Source organism: Lates calcarifer, linkage group LG19 (genome assembly GCF_001640805.2).
Source record: "Lates calcarifer isolate ASB-BC8 linkage group LG19, TLL_Latcal_v3, whole genome shotgun sequence".
In the NCBI taxonomy this organism is placed as follows: Eukaryota; Metazoa; Chordata; class Actinopteri; family Centropomidae; genus Lates; species Lates calcarifer.
In genome coordinates this window covers 20423083-20438134 of record NC_066851.1, presented here as the reverse complement: position 1 = coordinate 20438134, position 15052 = coordinate 20423083, and the positions used below count along the sequence as shown (strand labels likewise).

General features: G+C 44.4%; 1 protein-coding gene across 1 annotated transcript; it reads right to left on the bottom strand.

Annotated features, from left to right (window-relative positions):
* Positions 1 to 12: 12 nt before the first annotated feature.
* Positions 13 to 13890, bottom strand: si:ch211-168d23.3 (BRD4-interacting chromatin-remodeling complex-associated protein). The gene is made up of 14 exons (XM_018666243.2): positions 13351 to 13890; positions 12356 to 12401; positions 12098 to 12140; positions 11818 to 11883; positions 10077 to 11615; positions 9339 to 9572; positions 8649 to 9085; positions 8436 to 8617; positions 8095 to 8243; positions 7428 to 7492; positions 6214 to 6362; positions 6001 to 6095; positions 5557 to 5659; positions 13 to 4230 (listed from the first exon to the last, which is right to left on the bottom strand). Exons 2-14 carry the CDS (start codon positions 12394 to 12396, stop codon positions 3509 to 3511), a joined length of 3825 nt encoding a protein of 1274 aa, XP_018521759.1. The 5' UTR covers positions 12397 to 12401; positions 13351 to 13890; the 3' UTR covers positions 13 to 3508.
* Positions 13891 to 15052: the final 1162 nt, after the last annotated feature.

Here is a 15052-nt window from a genome sequence, read left to right as displayed (position 1 = left end):
GACACAACCACATTCACCGTTTGTTTTTTTATTTCTTACAAAATCACAGTTTAATAAATAGTCTGTAAAAATGAGTACAAAAGCGGTTTTCTTAACATTTCATATATGAATCACTCATGACTTTCAGGTCAAAGGAGTCTTTAGTTGGATTTTTTTTTGTCAGGAATGACATTTGTTTTTTTTTTTTTACAATCTAGTTTTGCTGAATTAAGGCCTCTTGATTTTGGCATCAGAACAATCTGTCAGTCAAATGTTTTGTATCTGAAGTTGAATTAGTGTAAGAGTTATGAACTCCCCTGGTTTCACAGTTCAGTCAGAAAAATTAAAATACATTTACAAATAAATAACAAAGATGGCTCAACATGCAGATGTGATCCCTTTGTCCTAAAATGCTGAGAAAACTAAGCATGTTTCTAATGGTCAGTGTTTGACACTGCTGACATAATGCAACAATAACAATGGCACATGAGGCTGCTTCATTGCAGGGGATTCCATCAAAGTTGACTTGAGAATTTATTTCTCGTTTGTTTTGAGTGTCCTTGAATTATTAAAGAGAAAATTTTGGCAAACTTTTGGAAGTGCTTCTTTAAAGAAAATAAAAACGAAAGTACATTTTGGTGGAATTCCCCTTTTTAAGAAGTTTAGCGGTGACAAGGAGTGCAATCCTGTTTATGAAAGACACTCTGACATCTTTACTGCATTACAGTGAAACCTCTGTGAGGGTAGAAACACACCTGAAGATTTAATCAGTTCTCACATTTTCTGATTTTTATTTTGGGACAAATTCTGTTAAAGGAATGGACAAATTGGTAAATATAATTTTTTGCTTTCTTACTGAGAATTAAAAGATTGATACAGCTCTCATATCTGCACAGTAAACATGAAGCTACAGCCAGCAGCCTCTCCCACTCAGGTTTATTTAATTTGCAAATTGATGTGAGCAAAGCAACCCAGCTATTAATGTATTATTTTTAAGTCGATAGGTAGTAGATAATTTTTTGTTATCAGACAGTAGCTTATTTACTCAGCAGTTATAGAGCAATATTATCACTAATTTGGAGTTGTGTTTGTGGCTGCGTAGGAGATTTAAGTTCAACATTCACTGTTTTAGTTCCTATCCTTTGTCTCCACCAACTCCTGCAGGAAAGATCTGGCTTCACTATGTTCACCAGCTCCTCTCTAACTTTTTCCATCTGTTGTTTAGTACTGAGCAGGTAGTGTACAGTAGGTTTTTAGAGCTTTTCTCTGAAAACAGCTGACTGTTGGAGTCCAAAACAGCTGTATCCCCCTGTGCCCAAACTTTATGCTAAGCTAAGCTAACTGTTGGTTTATATTTACCTTACGGACATGTGAGTGATATCACACTTCTCATCCAATTTAGGAAAAAACCATAACTGTATTCCCCAAAATATCAACCTATTCCTTTATGAATCCTCAAGTGTGTGTCTACCCAAACGACTGCAGAGAGTTTCAACACTAAATTACTGCATATTATAACTCCTTTGTTCATTCCAACAAAAGACAATTTCACATATAAAAAATGACAATGCAATTTAAGAAATGAGAAGTCCTGTTTGATTTAGCCCCAAATTTCTATGTTTTTTTTTTCTTCTTTTTTTGAAGGGACAGGTTACTTTCACATTTCAGAACACCAGATGTTACAGTATTTTAAACTTCACATTAATTATCTTTTCTTTGCAGATTCCATTTCCTTAAAGGTACACTGAATTAAAAGGCATATTCATAACATTTCCAATTTGCAAGTCAAACCATGACCCCTACACACATCTCCAAAAGCTAAAATTTTGAAGCACATTTTCAATTTATGTTACAAAAATTAACATTTTGACCTTCAAGGTAAAATCCATCTACAAAGAATATTTTGCACACGTTTCATGAGGGAGAGTCGTACAACTGATACAAATGACCTCAACTCTCTCTCTGTCTCTTACCAATTTCATATGAACAAAATTCACATTTTCACTCAGACCAATAAGATTGTCACATTAACATAAGATGCTGCGAAAATTATATATTGCTCCAAAATGGCTGCGTGAAAATAAAATCTTCGGCTTAGTACAGCGGGCTATAGACCAGTGATTTTAATAAATAAAGAGAAGTCAACTTTGAAATGTGGAAAAAATGTGAAGCAGATGATTCCTCTAGTTTTTTGGTCAAAGGCTGTTTGATGATGCAGAGAGGCTCAAGTTCTGTACAGTGTCTGTCGTGGAAAAAAAACAACTGCGGTTTTGGTGTTTTTGTCTCTTGAACTAGACGTTTTTTCGTTTTTCATGGTCAGTTATGCCGTTAAGTGACCCTCAAGCCCTTGAAACATGTTAGAAACACAATTTCTAAACTACACGGGCTTCGATGACAAAATAAGCTGCTTTCATTCCTGGAAAAACAAACTTGGGTTTTTATCCAATGACGACAATAAGCAAAACAGGCAAAGATCTCCCTCCTCCTCCTCCTCCTCCTCCTCTTCCTCCTCACTGCACCACCACTGCTCCTAACAACCCTAACTCATTATTGCTTGCATGTTAATACATACAGTATGGGAGACCATTCTTGTCTCTGAAAACAGACTAGTTCACAGTCAGACTCCAGCATGAGCGACAACAAAAGTCCAAACGAAAAAAAAAAAGCATGACTCTGCCTAATTTTTTTTCTGTGCCCCCTCGGGTTCTTTCTGCTATAACAAAGACAGACTCCAGTTTGTGGGAAGAGACACAACATGGACGTTTTGCTGGTGTATTCAGGATGTAGCAAGTCACAAATTCTTTGGAGTTTCATTCGTTAAGCCGAGATGATGGAGCCTGCGGGATTTTTTTATTTTTTTTAAATGTACCGTCTTCGTCGCAGGATGCAATGTTTTCACACACTCACTCTTTAGATCCACGCAAATTATTTCCAAATGAAAACACATACACACTCACATACTCGTCACACACTCACTGCCTTTCTCAATGCAACTCATCTGAAAACACAATTGGCACAGATTATCAAAATAAATACCCTGGAAGCTTGGCACTATGCAAAAGAAACTTCACATTTTTTTTGAAAGAAATCTTATAAAAAACTATTGAATAATCTCAGTCTACTCCACGTTTTCGTTATCCTCACTATTACTTATATACTATATGCTGATGAAGGTTACACCAGTGTCGTAAACCTCTGAATGACTTAACTACCACTGAAACAATATAGCTCCTATTCAAATAGATTTTTTTTTTCCACAAACGTACATCAAAATGAAGTATCTAACATCTATCGGACTATAGATAGTGCTGTTGTCTGGTATGCATCTCTTTATAGTGCCTCTTCATTTTTTTTCCTCCTCCCTCTTCTTTCAAACAATCCGTTCCTTAAAAGTAAAATCTGAAACCCAGAAGCAAAATCTCTTTTAGTTCTGGGAACAGATAAGAAGTCAAGTACGCCTCCCTCTGTTTTATCCCACCTCAGACAGATGTTTCTGTATCTGTGTGGACGTCTGTCAGAGCAGATTACCTCACAGGTGTCCCTCCAGGATGCTGGTGACAGCCTGGTCCAGTGAAGGGCCTGACGTGGCCCTGGTTGGGGCTGCAGAGGGGCCCTGCAGGCGCTGGAGCTCCAGGATGCTGTCGATGGCACTCTGTAGATGTTCACTGAGCATGTTGTCCTCTTGGAGGGGTGGAGGCGGCGGGCTGAACCGCTGCTCCGGCTGAGGCGACGCATCCAGCCTGTAACATTTCAGTTTTGGGGCACTGACATCTCTGGGAGGCAACTCGTAGCAAGCGGCCTGTGGCTCTGGCATAGAAAGAGGATTGGGGGCTTTTATTTTGGAATTGGGTGCTGTCTGTGGGACCTCCTCTGCAGGGTTACCAGGCAGAGCTCCGTTGGAGATCTCCCCATCATGCTGAGAATGCTGGGGTGCTCCGTTGGGTGCCTGAGAGTGGCGTTCGTTCACGGCTCCACCGCCGTTGGTCAGCTGCCCCGTGTGATCCCTCTTGAGTCCGGGGTCACAGGCCGAGTTGTGGACCACCTTACGGGAGCCGGACTCCTGCTTGATGGTGAGTCTGAGAGCCCCGCGGGAGCTGGAGCGGTACGTCTTCAGTCCTGGGGGCCGGTCAGACAGTCTGGTCCAAGCTGGTGGAGAGGAGGGGCTGCCAGAGGAGTGCAGGTGGGAGGGGCCAGAGGATTGGGCACCAAGAGGGGAAGACGCTGATGTAGCCAAGGCCGTCATGAATGACTCTGGAAGAGAGAGAAGTATCAAGTAACCTCCTGAACACACTCAGGTCAATTCACCTTTTCTAGCCAGGAAGACAGTTCGACAAATCTCACTACTATGTTTATCAGACTGACACTTTTCTGTGATGGTTGGTGAGGACAGGTCTGTCTGTTTTGAGCTATGGAGTGCCTCAGGGGTCTATGCTTGGCCTTAGTTTATTTTTTACTGATGTACCACTGTTGGGCCTTTTCCTTCATTAGTGAATCGTTAAACCTTTTTACTTTTATGTGGATGACACACAATATTCCCTTGTTATTTTTTTAAACCAATGTTTTGCTTTTTTGTTGAAGGTTAATTAAATTAACATTTGTTCTCTTAATTTGACCAGTTTTCATTGGAACCACCTTCTATCTTTTAAATTGCTTTGATTTGGTTGAAACAACCCTTTAAATTCTAGTCAAAATTTCCCAAGATACTAGATAGATATGTGTTTAATTAAAGGGAAATGTGTATCTTTTATACAGCTTCATAAAGGGTAAATTTAAGGCAAATATTGGGAAGATAAGGCCTTACATGTAATGTTGGTTGAGGGTTAATTTTTGTTTATACTTTTTCCAACTGGTCTGGTCCTGTTCTTATAGGTTTTTTCTGTGAGATCCTGTTGTTTTTCCAACAATAATCCATATGAATTTCTTTTTAATTAACTATATTAGTCTGAATATGTAACGTGTGTCCTGGGATTATGGATGAGAAATACATTTGCAGCAACATTTATTCATGTGCACTTTCTCTGTAAGTAAAAAATAATGAATATATTTAAGGATTTTGTTTCGCAGAGCATCAAATATCACTTGAGATTTGTTTAATAATAAGAAGAAGATTATTATTCATTCATGAGTCCCAGGGTCCAACAGCAGCCAGGCCTGACATTTAACAGTTTTCAAGATCTTCCTTCCCCTTTTCCAACTTTTTAATTAACATAACAGCCATGCTTTAATGTGCTCTTAACCTCTCATGTAATTTTTTCGTCATCACGCTGAGTGTTTCTCAGCACGACCTTGCTCCACATTTACACAGCTTAATTACACATTCACACCTGGGAGCTGCTCTGGAGCAAATATGGAGGTTAAGTGCCGAGCTCTGAGGCTCTGTTAAATTAGTTTGTAAGAAGAAAAGAGGGAGTGCCACTAATTCACTTTTCCCCGTCCAGATTTCCTGTCGCAGCCCTGGGATTTCAAATGGCATTTTACTTGGCAAAACCGACAGTGCAGCTAAACACAAACACACAGAGCCTCCGTGTAATAAAGTAGGTGGTGATGATGGTTGTTATCTCCTGCTGGGACACTGACCTGGGTCTCTGCGGGCTCGCCGTCTGTCCTCTGCTAAAGCGTATCGCTCGGCCTGAAGGAAGAGACGCTCCAGCATCACCATCTCTGCTGATGGACTCTCCTGCTGTGGAAACCAGTTCATAACCCATTAAAACAAACAGCTTCAGCTGGCTGCTCCAAACACTACTGAGCAGACAAACTGTGTTGAATTTTTTATTTGGTTCATTTAGCTTATTTAGTTATCTGCTAATGATGTTTGATAATGATATTAATGATAAACAATTAGTAATAAAGGATACATTTGCATTTAACTCAGTAATTTAATGATCTTTGTTGGAGATAATGTAGAGAAGTGAAAGTTAATTAATATCCAGACATAGTTATGATTTGGGAATGATCCTAGTTACTTTGCTTACTGTATAAATACAGGTAAAAAGGGAGCGAGAGCAGTGTCCTGTGTCTCACCTGGGCTTCTCTAACCAGTAGCTGCCTGTATTTATTGACCATGTCCTTGGTGCGTTTCAGCAGGAAACCAGACACAGTGTCAAACTCCTGGTCCACTGTGGAAAGAGAAACCTCATCACACTCAGATTAAGTTTTATTATTACACACTAATGTGGGACTTACGTTCTCCACAGCAGATGGTTCATTAATTTTCATCAACCAAAGTTCACTAACCTAAACTGAAGTCATTCTGAGTCGGCAGGTGACCAGCGCAGGTGTGGTACGGCAGCAGGCGTCTAACTGCGTCCTTCAGGGTGGAAAAGGCCGGGCCGGTGAACGGGCGCTGAACTGCTCCGTGGTCCAAACACAGTTGCTGCTGGAACCTGAACAGTGACAACACCCTGTTAGCCTGGAGACTACACCTGGTAAAGTAATAAAACCTTAACGAATTTACTGATTGTTTCCTGATGTATGATGTAATGCAACAGTTAGAGTGTTAGTGGTTAAATCCTAAGTTTCTTCATGGTACGTCTTGGTGCTTGGTGCCTCCAAGTTATATCTCTCACAGAAACCAGTCAACACGCTGGAATACTACAACACTCCAGGTTAGTTTGTGTTAACTGGATGAAACACAGCTTTATTTAGGAAAATGCACCATGTGAGCACAACATGAATCTAAAAAATAAAGGTTTTGGAGTTAGATTTTGACACAAGGCCCTTCTACTAAACAAGACCACAAGATTACATAATAATCCAGGGTGATATTATATAGAGCAACAAAATTCCAAATTACCAAAATGTAAGTGATATACAGTGCACCTGGGAGTTTCGGGACAGTTGCCTCCTTTGCTCAGTTGATAATCCAGCCTTAGCAGTGTTAGAAGTACTGGACGTGGTTAAAGACTAGTTGTTATCAGTGTATTGGTCGTGCTAGCCATAGTAACAGCAGCAGCAGCTGTTGTGGAAGTAGTAAAAGTAGTAAACAGTAGCAGTAGAAACAATAGACGGAGTCCTGGAGGACTGAGATTAAAAAACATTAGTGAAGGATCAGGTTTAATCCTCATCAGTCTGTGAAACCAGCCAACTGTTTTTTAATTAATTAACTGAGGTAAGAAAGCTCCTCTGCAGTACATCATCTCCAGTAATGTGACAAGTACAAGAATGTAAGTTTTTTAAAGGAAATAACATCAGTTCTACTGTGTTTTCTAATGAAACTGAAGATCAACACTGTTTCTGTTTTTTATGTGACCAAGCTGCTTGCATTTATTTATTTATTTTACTTTAGGTTTCCATTTCAGCCACTTTCCTATTATTCCACGTCTACAACATCTGTTTCAAATTCATGATTGGAAAAAAAAAAGAACTGTTGTGAGTCTGAGAAGAACTATGTTTGTCTAAATCTGAGTGATCTCAGAGAACAGGATCAGAGTGAGTGCTCTGTCTCTTACCTGTGCCTGCGCGTTGCTGGTGTGAGCCTCTCCTCTCTCTGCTGCTGCTCCAGCGGACCTGCCAGCTGGCAGACACATAACATTTTGGATGAGATCAAAGGACCGAGACAGGGGTGCATTTTGAAGACATTAATATTAAAATTGCTGCATTTAACAAATAATCATTTCAAAGCTTGCTATCTCTGTTTCAAGACTCGAGCCAAATTCAGCTGAACACAGAGAGGAAATTATTATGATTCATTATAGAAATTTTAATACTCAGTGTAAAACTAGTCATAACTCACCTCAGAAGTTTTATAATTAGAGCAGAAATGATGGGTCAATTAAACACTTATGGGGTTAACATAAGCAACTTTTTGATAATTGTCTTTTTTTTTAGTGACGATGAGCTACTGCTTCTAAAATGTTTTTTAAGTCATCTGTGGTGATAAATTTGATATCTTTTGGGTTTAAACTGTTGGTCGAGACATTTAAATATGTCAGCTCAAGCTTGAAATCATGAACAGCAGTTTTCACATTATCCTAACATTTTACTAACCAAACAAACTACCAGCTGGTTGAGAAAATAGCAGGCCGATTAATAATGAAAATAATCTGCAGTTGCAGTCCTAAACAAAAATTACTGTATTCTTCAATCAGCTGGACCTACAGTGAATGGATTCCCCACCTTGGTGCCGGGCTGCTGGTTCATCTGGGTGGGGGCACACTCTCTGGGGGCTGGGGGCCCGTGAACCTGGACACCCTGGGCTGCAGGAGAGGGTGGATGGACATCGAGAGTAAACGCTTTGCTCTCCACGGCCAAGGCAGCTGTTGGCTCTGACGAAGGACACAGCGAGAATGATGATGATGACGATGATGGCGATTGGAGATCATGATAACGACAGCAATGATCACAGCGATGGTGAAAGAACGGCGATGATGGTGGTGGAGAAAGTGACACCAGTTAGAATCACACATTTTCAGTCACGCTGCTGTGATTGAATTTGTTACACAGCAGATGAAACTCACTGTTTTGTGTGTGCTGTTGGACAGCGGAGTCGTCTCCTCCTTTGGAGAGACTAGCAGCTGCAGGATCAGGCTGCTGCTGAGGCACCGAGACGCTGACGAGCAGAGAGGAGGGGCTGCTGTGGACTGAAGTGTGAGTCGAGGACTGAGGCTGGGTCACAGACGGTTGGACCTGGACCTGGGCCCTGGACCTGAACATGGACCTGTGGCAGGGACTGGGAAACGGATGACTGGATCTGCACCTGGTTCTGGGCAAATAACGCCTGCGAGACCTGGTGCTGACGAGGGACCTGGTACTGGACTTGGGGCTCGATGAGGGGCTGGGGAGCTGTGGTCTGGGGGACTGAACTCTCAGGTCCGGGTAGGGTAATCTGAGGTCCTGCTGGAGGGGAGAAAGTTGCCGGAGCTGTCCTCCCGGTGTCCTGAATGGGAGGGGAGGAGCAGAGCAGCGGTGTGTCCTCAGGGTCTGAGTGAAGCGGAGAAGCTTCTACACACTGGTCAGACATCGCGGTGTGAGTCTCCTGACCAGGGACTGCATGGGTCTGGGGTTGAGTCTCTCTCTCATTGGCCACGGGGGACGCAAGAGACTCCATCGGCACCACTGGCAGCGCTCCAACCAGTAATTCAGATGCGATGGGAGAGCTAAGTGCTTGCTGTGGTAGAAATTAAGAGAAAATTAACAAGTGGGGTTAGATAGCTGTTACAGATCCTTTAGCAGTCAGCCAACAGTCCCTCTGGTGAGAATCAAACACAGTGAGGCTGCATTTAGTCACTCTGTTACACACACATGCATCCAGCTTCCAACTGAAGTCACTCACTTGTTTTTCTGCATCTTTAAATTTCACCTGGCTGCAAGAGGAATTTCCCCCTGACATAATCTAAACCTGAATTTGCTGAATCTCTGACCTGTTGCAGATGTTGCATAAAGGCCTGGTTCTGACTCATCGAGTGGGCCACCTCTTCCACTACTTGGGTCATGTCTGCTGGGGGCATCAAAAGTTTGGGCATCTCCGCAGCTGGATCGGGAGCCAGAGGTGGTTCAGGAGGAGGCTGGAGGACTGTGACTACAGGAGGAGAGGAGGCCTGCAGCCCTGCTGAGGTGGGCTGTACTGAGACGTGCTGGAGCACATGTCCATAGGGCTGTAGAGGGAGAAACCAGACATCGGAGTAAGACAAAACTGTATTGGGTTCTGTTTTTTTACACAGTATAAAAAACCACCACCAGTATAGTCCTTTAAATTACAGATCATACATTCACTCCAAGCTGAGAGTTAACATTTGGCTGCAGTAGAGTGTATCCTGGTGTGTCTGTTTTTTATCTAAAAACATATCTCCACATGATATGATGATATATATCATGAGATAACAGAGATTGTTTGTATCCAGGGATGTAGTTTAATATCACTGGTTGTCGTAGGTCATTGTAGGTAAAGTGGCAAATCAATGAGCAATGGTGGATTTACAGAATTTATGCACAAGTGTGAAGTATCTTGATTTGTCAGGTATTTCATTCATATATTTGCCAAACATAGACATTCATATCAACATATTCTATCTCTTTTAGCAGTTTCTCAAACAGAAGATTTTATCATTTCTTCCTAGCCTCCCTCCAGAGGTTGTGACACTGCAGTGGTGGCAGCTTACCTGTGGTAGTTGGTGGAAAGTCTCCTCTGAACTGCTCCTCTCTTCTTGGACAGCTCTCTCTGGCAGCAGCACCACAGACGCATGCTGGAGGCTCAGCTGTCCTTCGGTCACTCCTGCCTGAGGGGCCGCGGCCTGGGCAGCAAAAGGAAGCCCCTGAACCACCGAGGGGCCGTTAACTATTGAGATGGAAGTGAGATCTGGAGGAAGCACCCCCGAACTGTTAATCAAGGTAATGTGGTTTCCAAGAGCAGGACTGTGAACCAGGGTAGCACGCTGCCCCTGCCCTCCAGGAGTGTAGGTTCCAGCCAGCTGTGCTGGCATCTGGAAGACAGTAGGGGGCGCTGACTGTAGATGTAAGGGTCCTGAAAGCACAGTAGCCTGGCGGAGCGCTAGCTGCCCTGTGGGGGTGGTGAAGACAGGGCTGAAGTTCAGCTGTCTTTGGGGCACAGTTAGGATCTGAGAGCCGTCTACGAGCTGCCCAGTGGTGGGAGTCACGCTGTGGACCGACGGGCCTTGGTGACTGGGAGTCAGCAGTGGTCGAGCTGCACTGGCAGGCTGGGAGATTGTAACAGGGGACTGGCCTGGAAGAAGGAACTGGTTTTGGCCTTGGAAAAGTCCCTGAGGCTGGAGCACAAAGGAGCCGCCCTGGTTGACTAGCTGCAGGCTGACTGGTTTGGGGAGCTGCTGGGTGGGCTGCGGTGGTGGAGCTGTGGGCTTCTGGCCTGGGGGTTGGGACAGTAAAATATTTGGTGAGGCAGTCCCGGGGACAAATGTAAGACCTGGAGTGTGTTTCTGCCCAGAAGGCTTGGGGCTAATTTGAACCAGTCTGGGCTGAATGCTGATGGGGAGCTTGGGTTGGATGGGGAGAGGGGCCCTCTGCAGGACGATTCCTGGTGCTGCTGCCGTTGCTCTCAGGGTTGGAGTGATAAGAGGACGAGTGGTCACACTGGGGACAGCCTTGTGGATGATCATACTGGAGCCCTGGGCAGGACTCAGAGAGAAGGAGGTCTCTGGAGAAGGGGCAGGGAACACATTTCCAGGCAGGAGCCCCATCAGCTGAGGCGGGGCAGCAGGTTTCAGTGAAGGGCAACCAGGCCCGACAGCCAGGAGGGAGGGCTGGGGAGGCTCCACTGCTGCCTGGGTGTCTCTGGGCAACGCCGGGGTGACTGGCAAGGTCACAGACTTGGGTACAAATGGTATGGTGGGAGGAGAGAGGAGAGGAGCAGGTGAGTACAGGGACAGACTGTCCCCAGGTTGAGCCAGACCTGCCTCCAGTGCCATGGTCTGCTCCGTGATCTCAGCCTCCTGCAGGCTCTGCTGGAGGATATCACACGCCACCTCCGCCTCCTCCACTTCCTGCACTTCTCCCTTCTTCGCCTCACATCCACCCGCCACAGGTGGCCCGCCCTGCACCACCTGTGGGTCTTCTCCACCCTCTGGCGATGACAGGAGGGCCTCCTCCAGGAAGGACAGATCCACACACCCGGGTGGAGGCGTGTCTGGGGAATCCCTGCCGTCTCCCAGCAGAGAGACGGGGCTCTGGAGGAAGAAACAGTGGGAGATAGAAAGAGAGGTGCAGACAACAGGAGAGAGGAAACAGAGTGAAAAGGAGGGGAGAACTGTGTGATTAGCAGGAGTTAACAGGAAGCAGTTTCAGGCACAGAAGGAGAGAGAAAAAATCATTCTCCTGGGGAAAATTCTGGTTGTTGTGACGCTGCTGGCTGTGGATCCAGACACTCACCGGGGCATCTGTGAAGAGGGAGGGCTCCCCAGAGGAGGAGTTAATGAGCAGGTCTTCAGTCTGCAGCTGGTGGGATAAAATCAGTCAATTTTGGGTTGGGCTCGCACAGTCATGGTGAGAAATGCATGCAGTATTACATTACAACTCCTCTCACACTGTCAGCCCTCCTCCACACATCTCGCAAGACTGTGTGCCAAGAGAAATTTCCATCTCAAATTTATCATTTGCACTATTGATTTTTTTATTTGAGACTCTCTCTATTTAAGACTACTTTTGTTACCTCATTGGTCCCATGAAGGAAGTCGTTCAGGGCTTGGGGGTCACTGTGAAAACGAGGAGAGGGAGGAGATTATAATCACAGTCAGAATCAAGTCAATCTTGGTGAATATTTGGTGCAACAAGACTTTGAAGATGGTAAAATGTCATTTCAAGAAGAACTTAAGACTAACATATAGGGCTGTACATAACAAACCCCTTCAATGTATTCTATTTCTCTTTAATTATCTGTAGGGTATGTTTATTAATCAGACAAACTTACCACAAAACATCAAGTAGACAAGTCCCATCTTCATCCTCCATGTCAACTGAGGGGAAGAAGAGGACAAACGCAATCACGTGAGTAACATTTATATTACTGTGATGAAATGAGGAGGATTAATCAGTGAGAGAAAAGCAGCTCATTACACACAGTTTTATTTTTATATTTCAGATGTAACACAGAAAGCTTCACTCATTAAAGATCCTCCTCTTTGTATACACACAGTTCATATCAGACATTCAGTTTACAAACCTCTGTATTTGGTTTAGCATCCTCCTAAAGCAACAGACTTGTGCCTTGGCACTGCAGTTCTCTCATAGCCTATGTGAATGAATGTGCATGGGTGTATGTCCTCTACATATACCTATTTGCTTTTCTGTTTTATCTAATCCTGTAACACACCCTGAACCACTTTTGTATGAAATTGTGCATCAATAATTTCAATAAATTGAGTGTTAGAGCTAGAAAAAGTCATAAAATAGTTCCAGAGCCCAAGGTGACAAATTCACAGTGCTTGTTTTATCCAACCAACAAACTAAAACCCCAAAATACTCGTTTTAATTGACAGAACACTGTTGAAGAAAACATACCTTTAATTTAGCAGTGCTTGAATGTTTTATTAATCCACATATTGCTTCAGCCCTGACTTGTACACATCACTGGTTCCCAACCTTTTTGGCTTGTGACCCTTTAAAATAAGTGTGGACTCAGTTTCGAGCAGTTCAACCACAGAGTGACTGTTTTCCCTCTCAGATTTTAATTATATGGTTAGAGGCCTGAGGAGGTGAAAGTGTCTTTTTTTCACAAGAAAAAACAAAACATGTAGGTAAATTTGAGAATGATACTTAATTATTTTAAATGTTTAATGGCCCCTCAAACCTCTCTTGACCACAGGTTGGGAAACACTGAGCAAACACCCCTCTGTCATCCAGAACCACCCAACGACCTGAGGTCTGCATGAGTCCAAACGGAGACAGACCACAACAAGGACCTACTTCATATGTGAGAGGCCCCATACAGAGCGGTCAAGCTGAGTTCTGGTGGTGGCCTCATGGGAAGTCGTGGCCGGGCTTCAGTGTCTGGAGGCGGGGGTAAGCCAGGCCGAGGCGGCGGGACGGAGACAGGTCCTCCTCCCTCTGCTGCTGGGGCATCGCTGCGTCCTCACGGGTGCGGGAAGCCGGTGGAGACAGGCTGGATGTTAAAAGGGCAAGGAGGGGAGCACAAACACACCACACCACATGTTGTCAGGTCACTTGAGGTTACCAGAAGCCAAAACACATTCTCATCTCACCGGTGAGACATAAGATCAATATATGATTCATCAGTTTCTCCTCAGCTGTGGGCAGTGCTGGTTGTGATTTGGTTGCAGACATCTGGGCAGACTGGACCAAAAAAATCTTTACCCTGTAATAGCATCATATTTTTTGACTGTATTGATTATGCCTGAGGCTGATGAGGAAAATGGAAGCTATTGTTGTGGCTATCACAGACATGAGAGGCAGATCTGAACGCCTCAGCTGTAAATAGACGGCTCCCCCTGCGCCTTGGATGTGACTTGTCCTCTCCTCATGGCTGAAGGAAAAACACACACACACACACACACACACACACACACACACAGAGGCAATGTGGAAAAGCTCGGCACATTGCAAGCCAATTATAACATTACTCACTGCCTCGCGCTCAATTTCCCGGGGAGGTCTCTTATTTAAAAAAAACAAAAAAACAAGACAAACCTCCCTCTCTGATCCCGCTGACATATTTTTGTTTACAACACGACAACCGCATTAACACCCTCAAGGTACCGCATCGCCCAATGAAATCCAGGCAAACGACCCCTCATCTAAATCTGCAGCGGCAAGTGCATGCTATTCTCTTGCAATAACAGGACCAGGATACACTGATGCGTTTATAGGTTACGTAAGGTGAATGTGTGTTCATGTGAATTTAATGTCCCAAACGATGCGGGATGCGGAGCCGCTGGTTGCACCTTGTGGTGTTTTTTTCCTATTTTTTTTAATATTATTTTTTTCCTCCCTGAGTGGGACCACGGCAGCTGACGCCTGCTGTAAATCATATCGCGGTAACAAAAGATGCCTTGTGTTAAATATCATTTCCACACAGCCAGCCCCGAGCGATTCCCTTATCGTTGTGCCATTAGAGTAATTCCGCAATTCAAAAAAAACAACCAAGAGGAGGAGGAAAAAAAACTCACCCCTTCTTTGTGGTTTATTGTCCTGTCAAGCGGGCCTCTGCGCCATCGATTCTCACTCAGTGGTCTTTTCAGATGCTAAAAGGAGGAGAGGGGGTGGTGGTGGTGGGTGGTGGATGGGGTAGGGTAGGGTAGGGTGGGATGGAGGTGGGGAGTAGAAGGAGGGGGTGTAGAGGAGGGGGGTGTACCGGGGTGGGTGTGAGAAACAGACTGACTGGGAGAGCCGATCACAACACAAAGGTGGAGAAAAAAAATTACAACTGAAGAGGAGGAGGAGGTGGAAGAGGAGGAGGAGGAGGAGGAGGAGGAGGCGAGGATCCAGCGTTTAACAGCGCGACTGCAGGAGAGGAGAGCAGCCGCCTTCTGCGCTCCGTCAGGCGGCAAGACGCGTCAAACGTCCCCGCGCCTCAGTGCGGAGCTCCCTCAGCCAGGTTGTTTTTTCATCTAGTTTAATGTTTTTTTTTCTTTTTTCTTCTTCACATAAG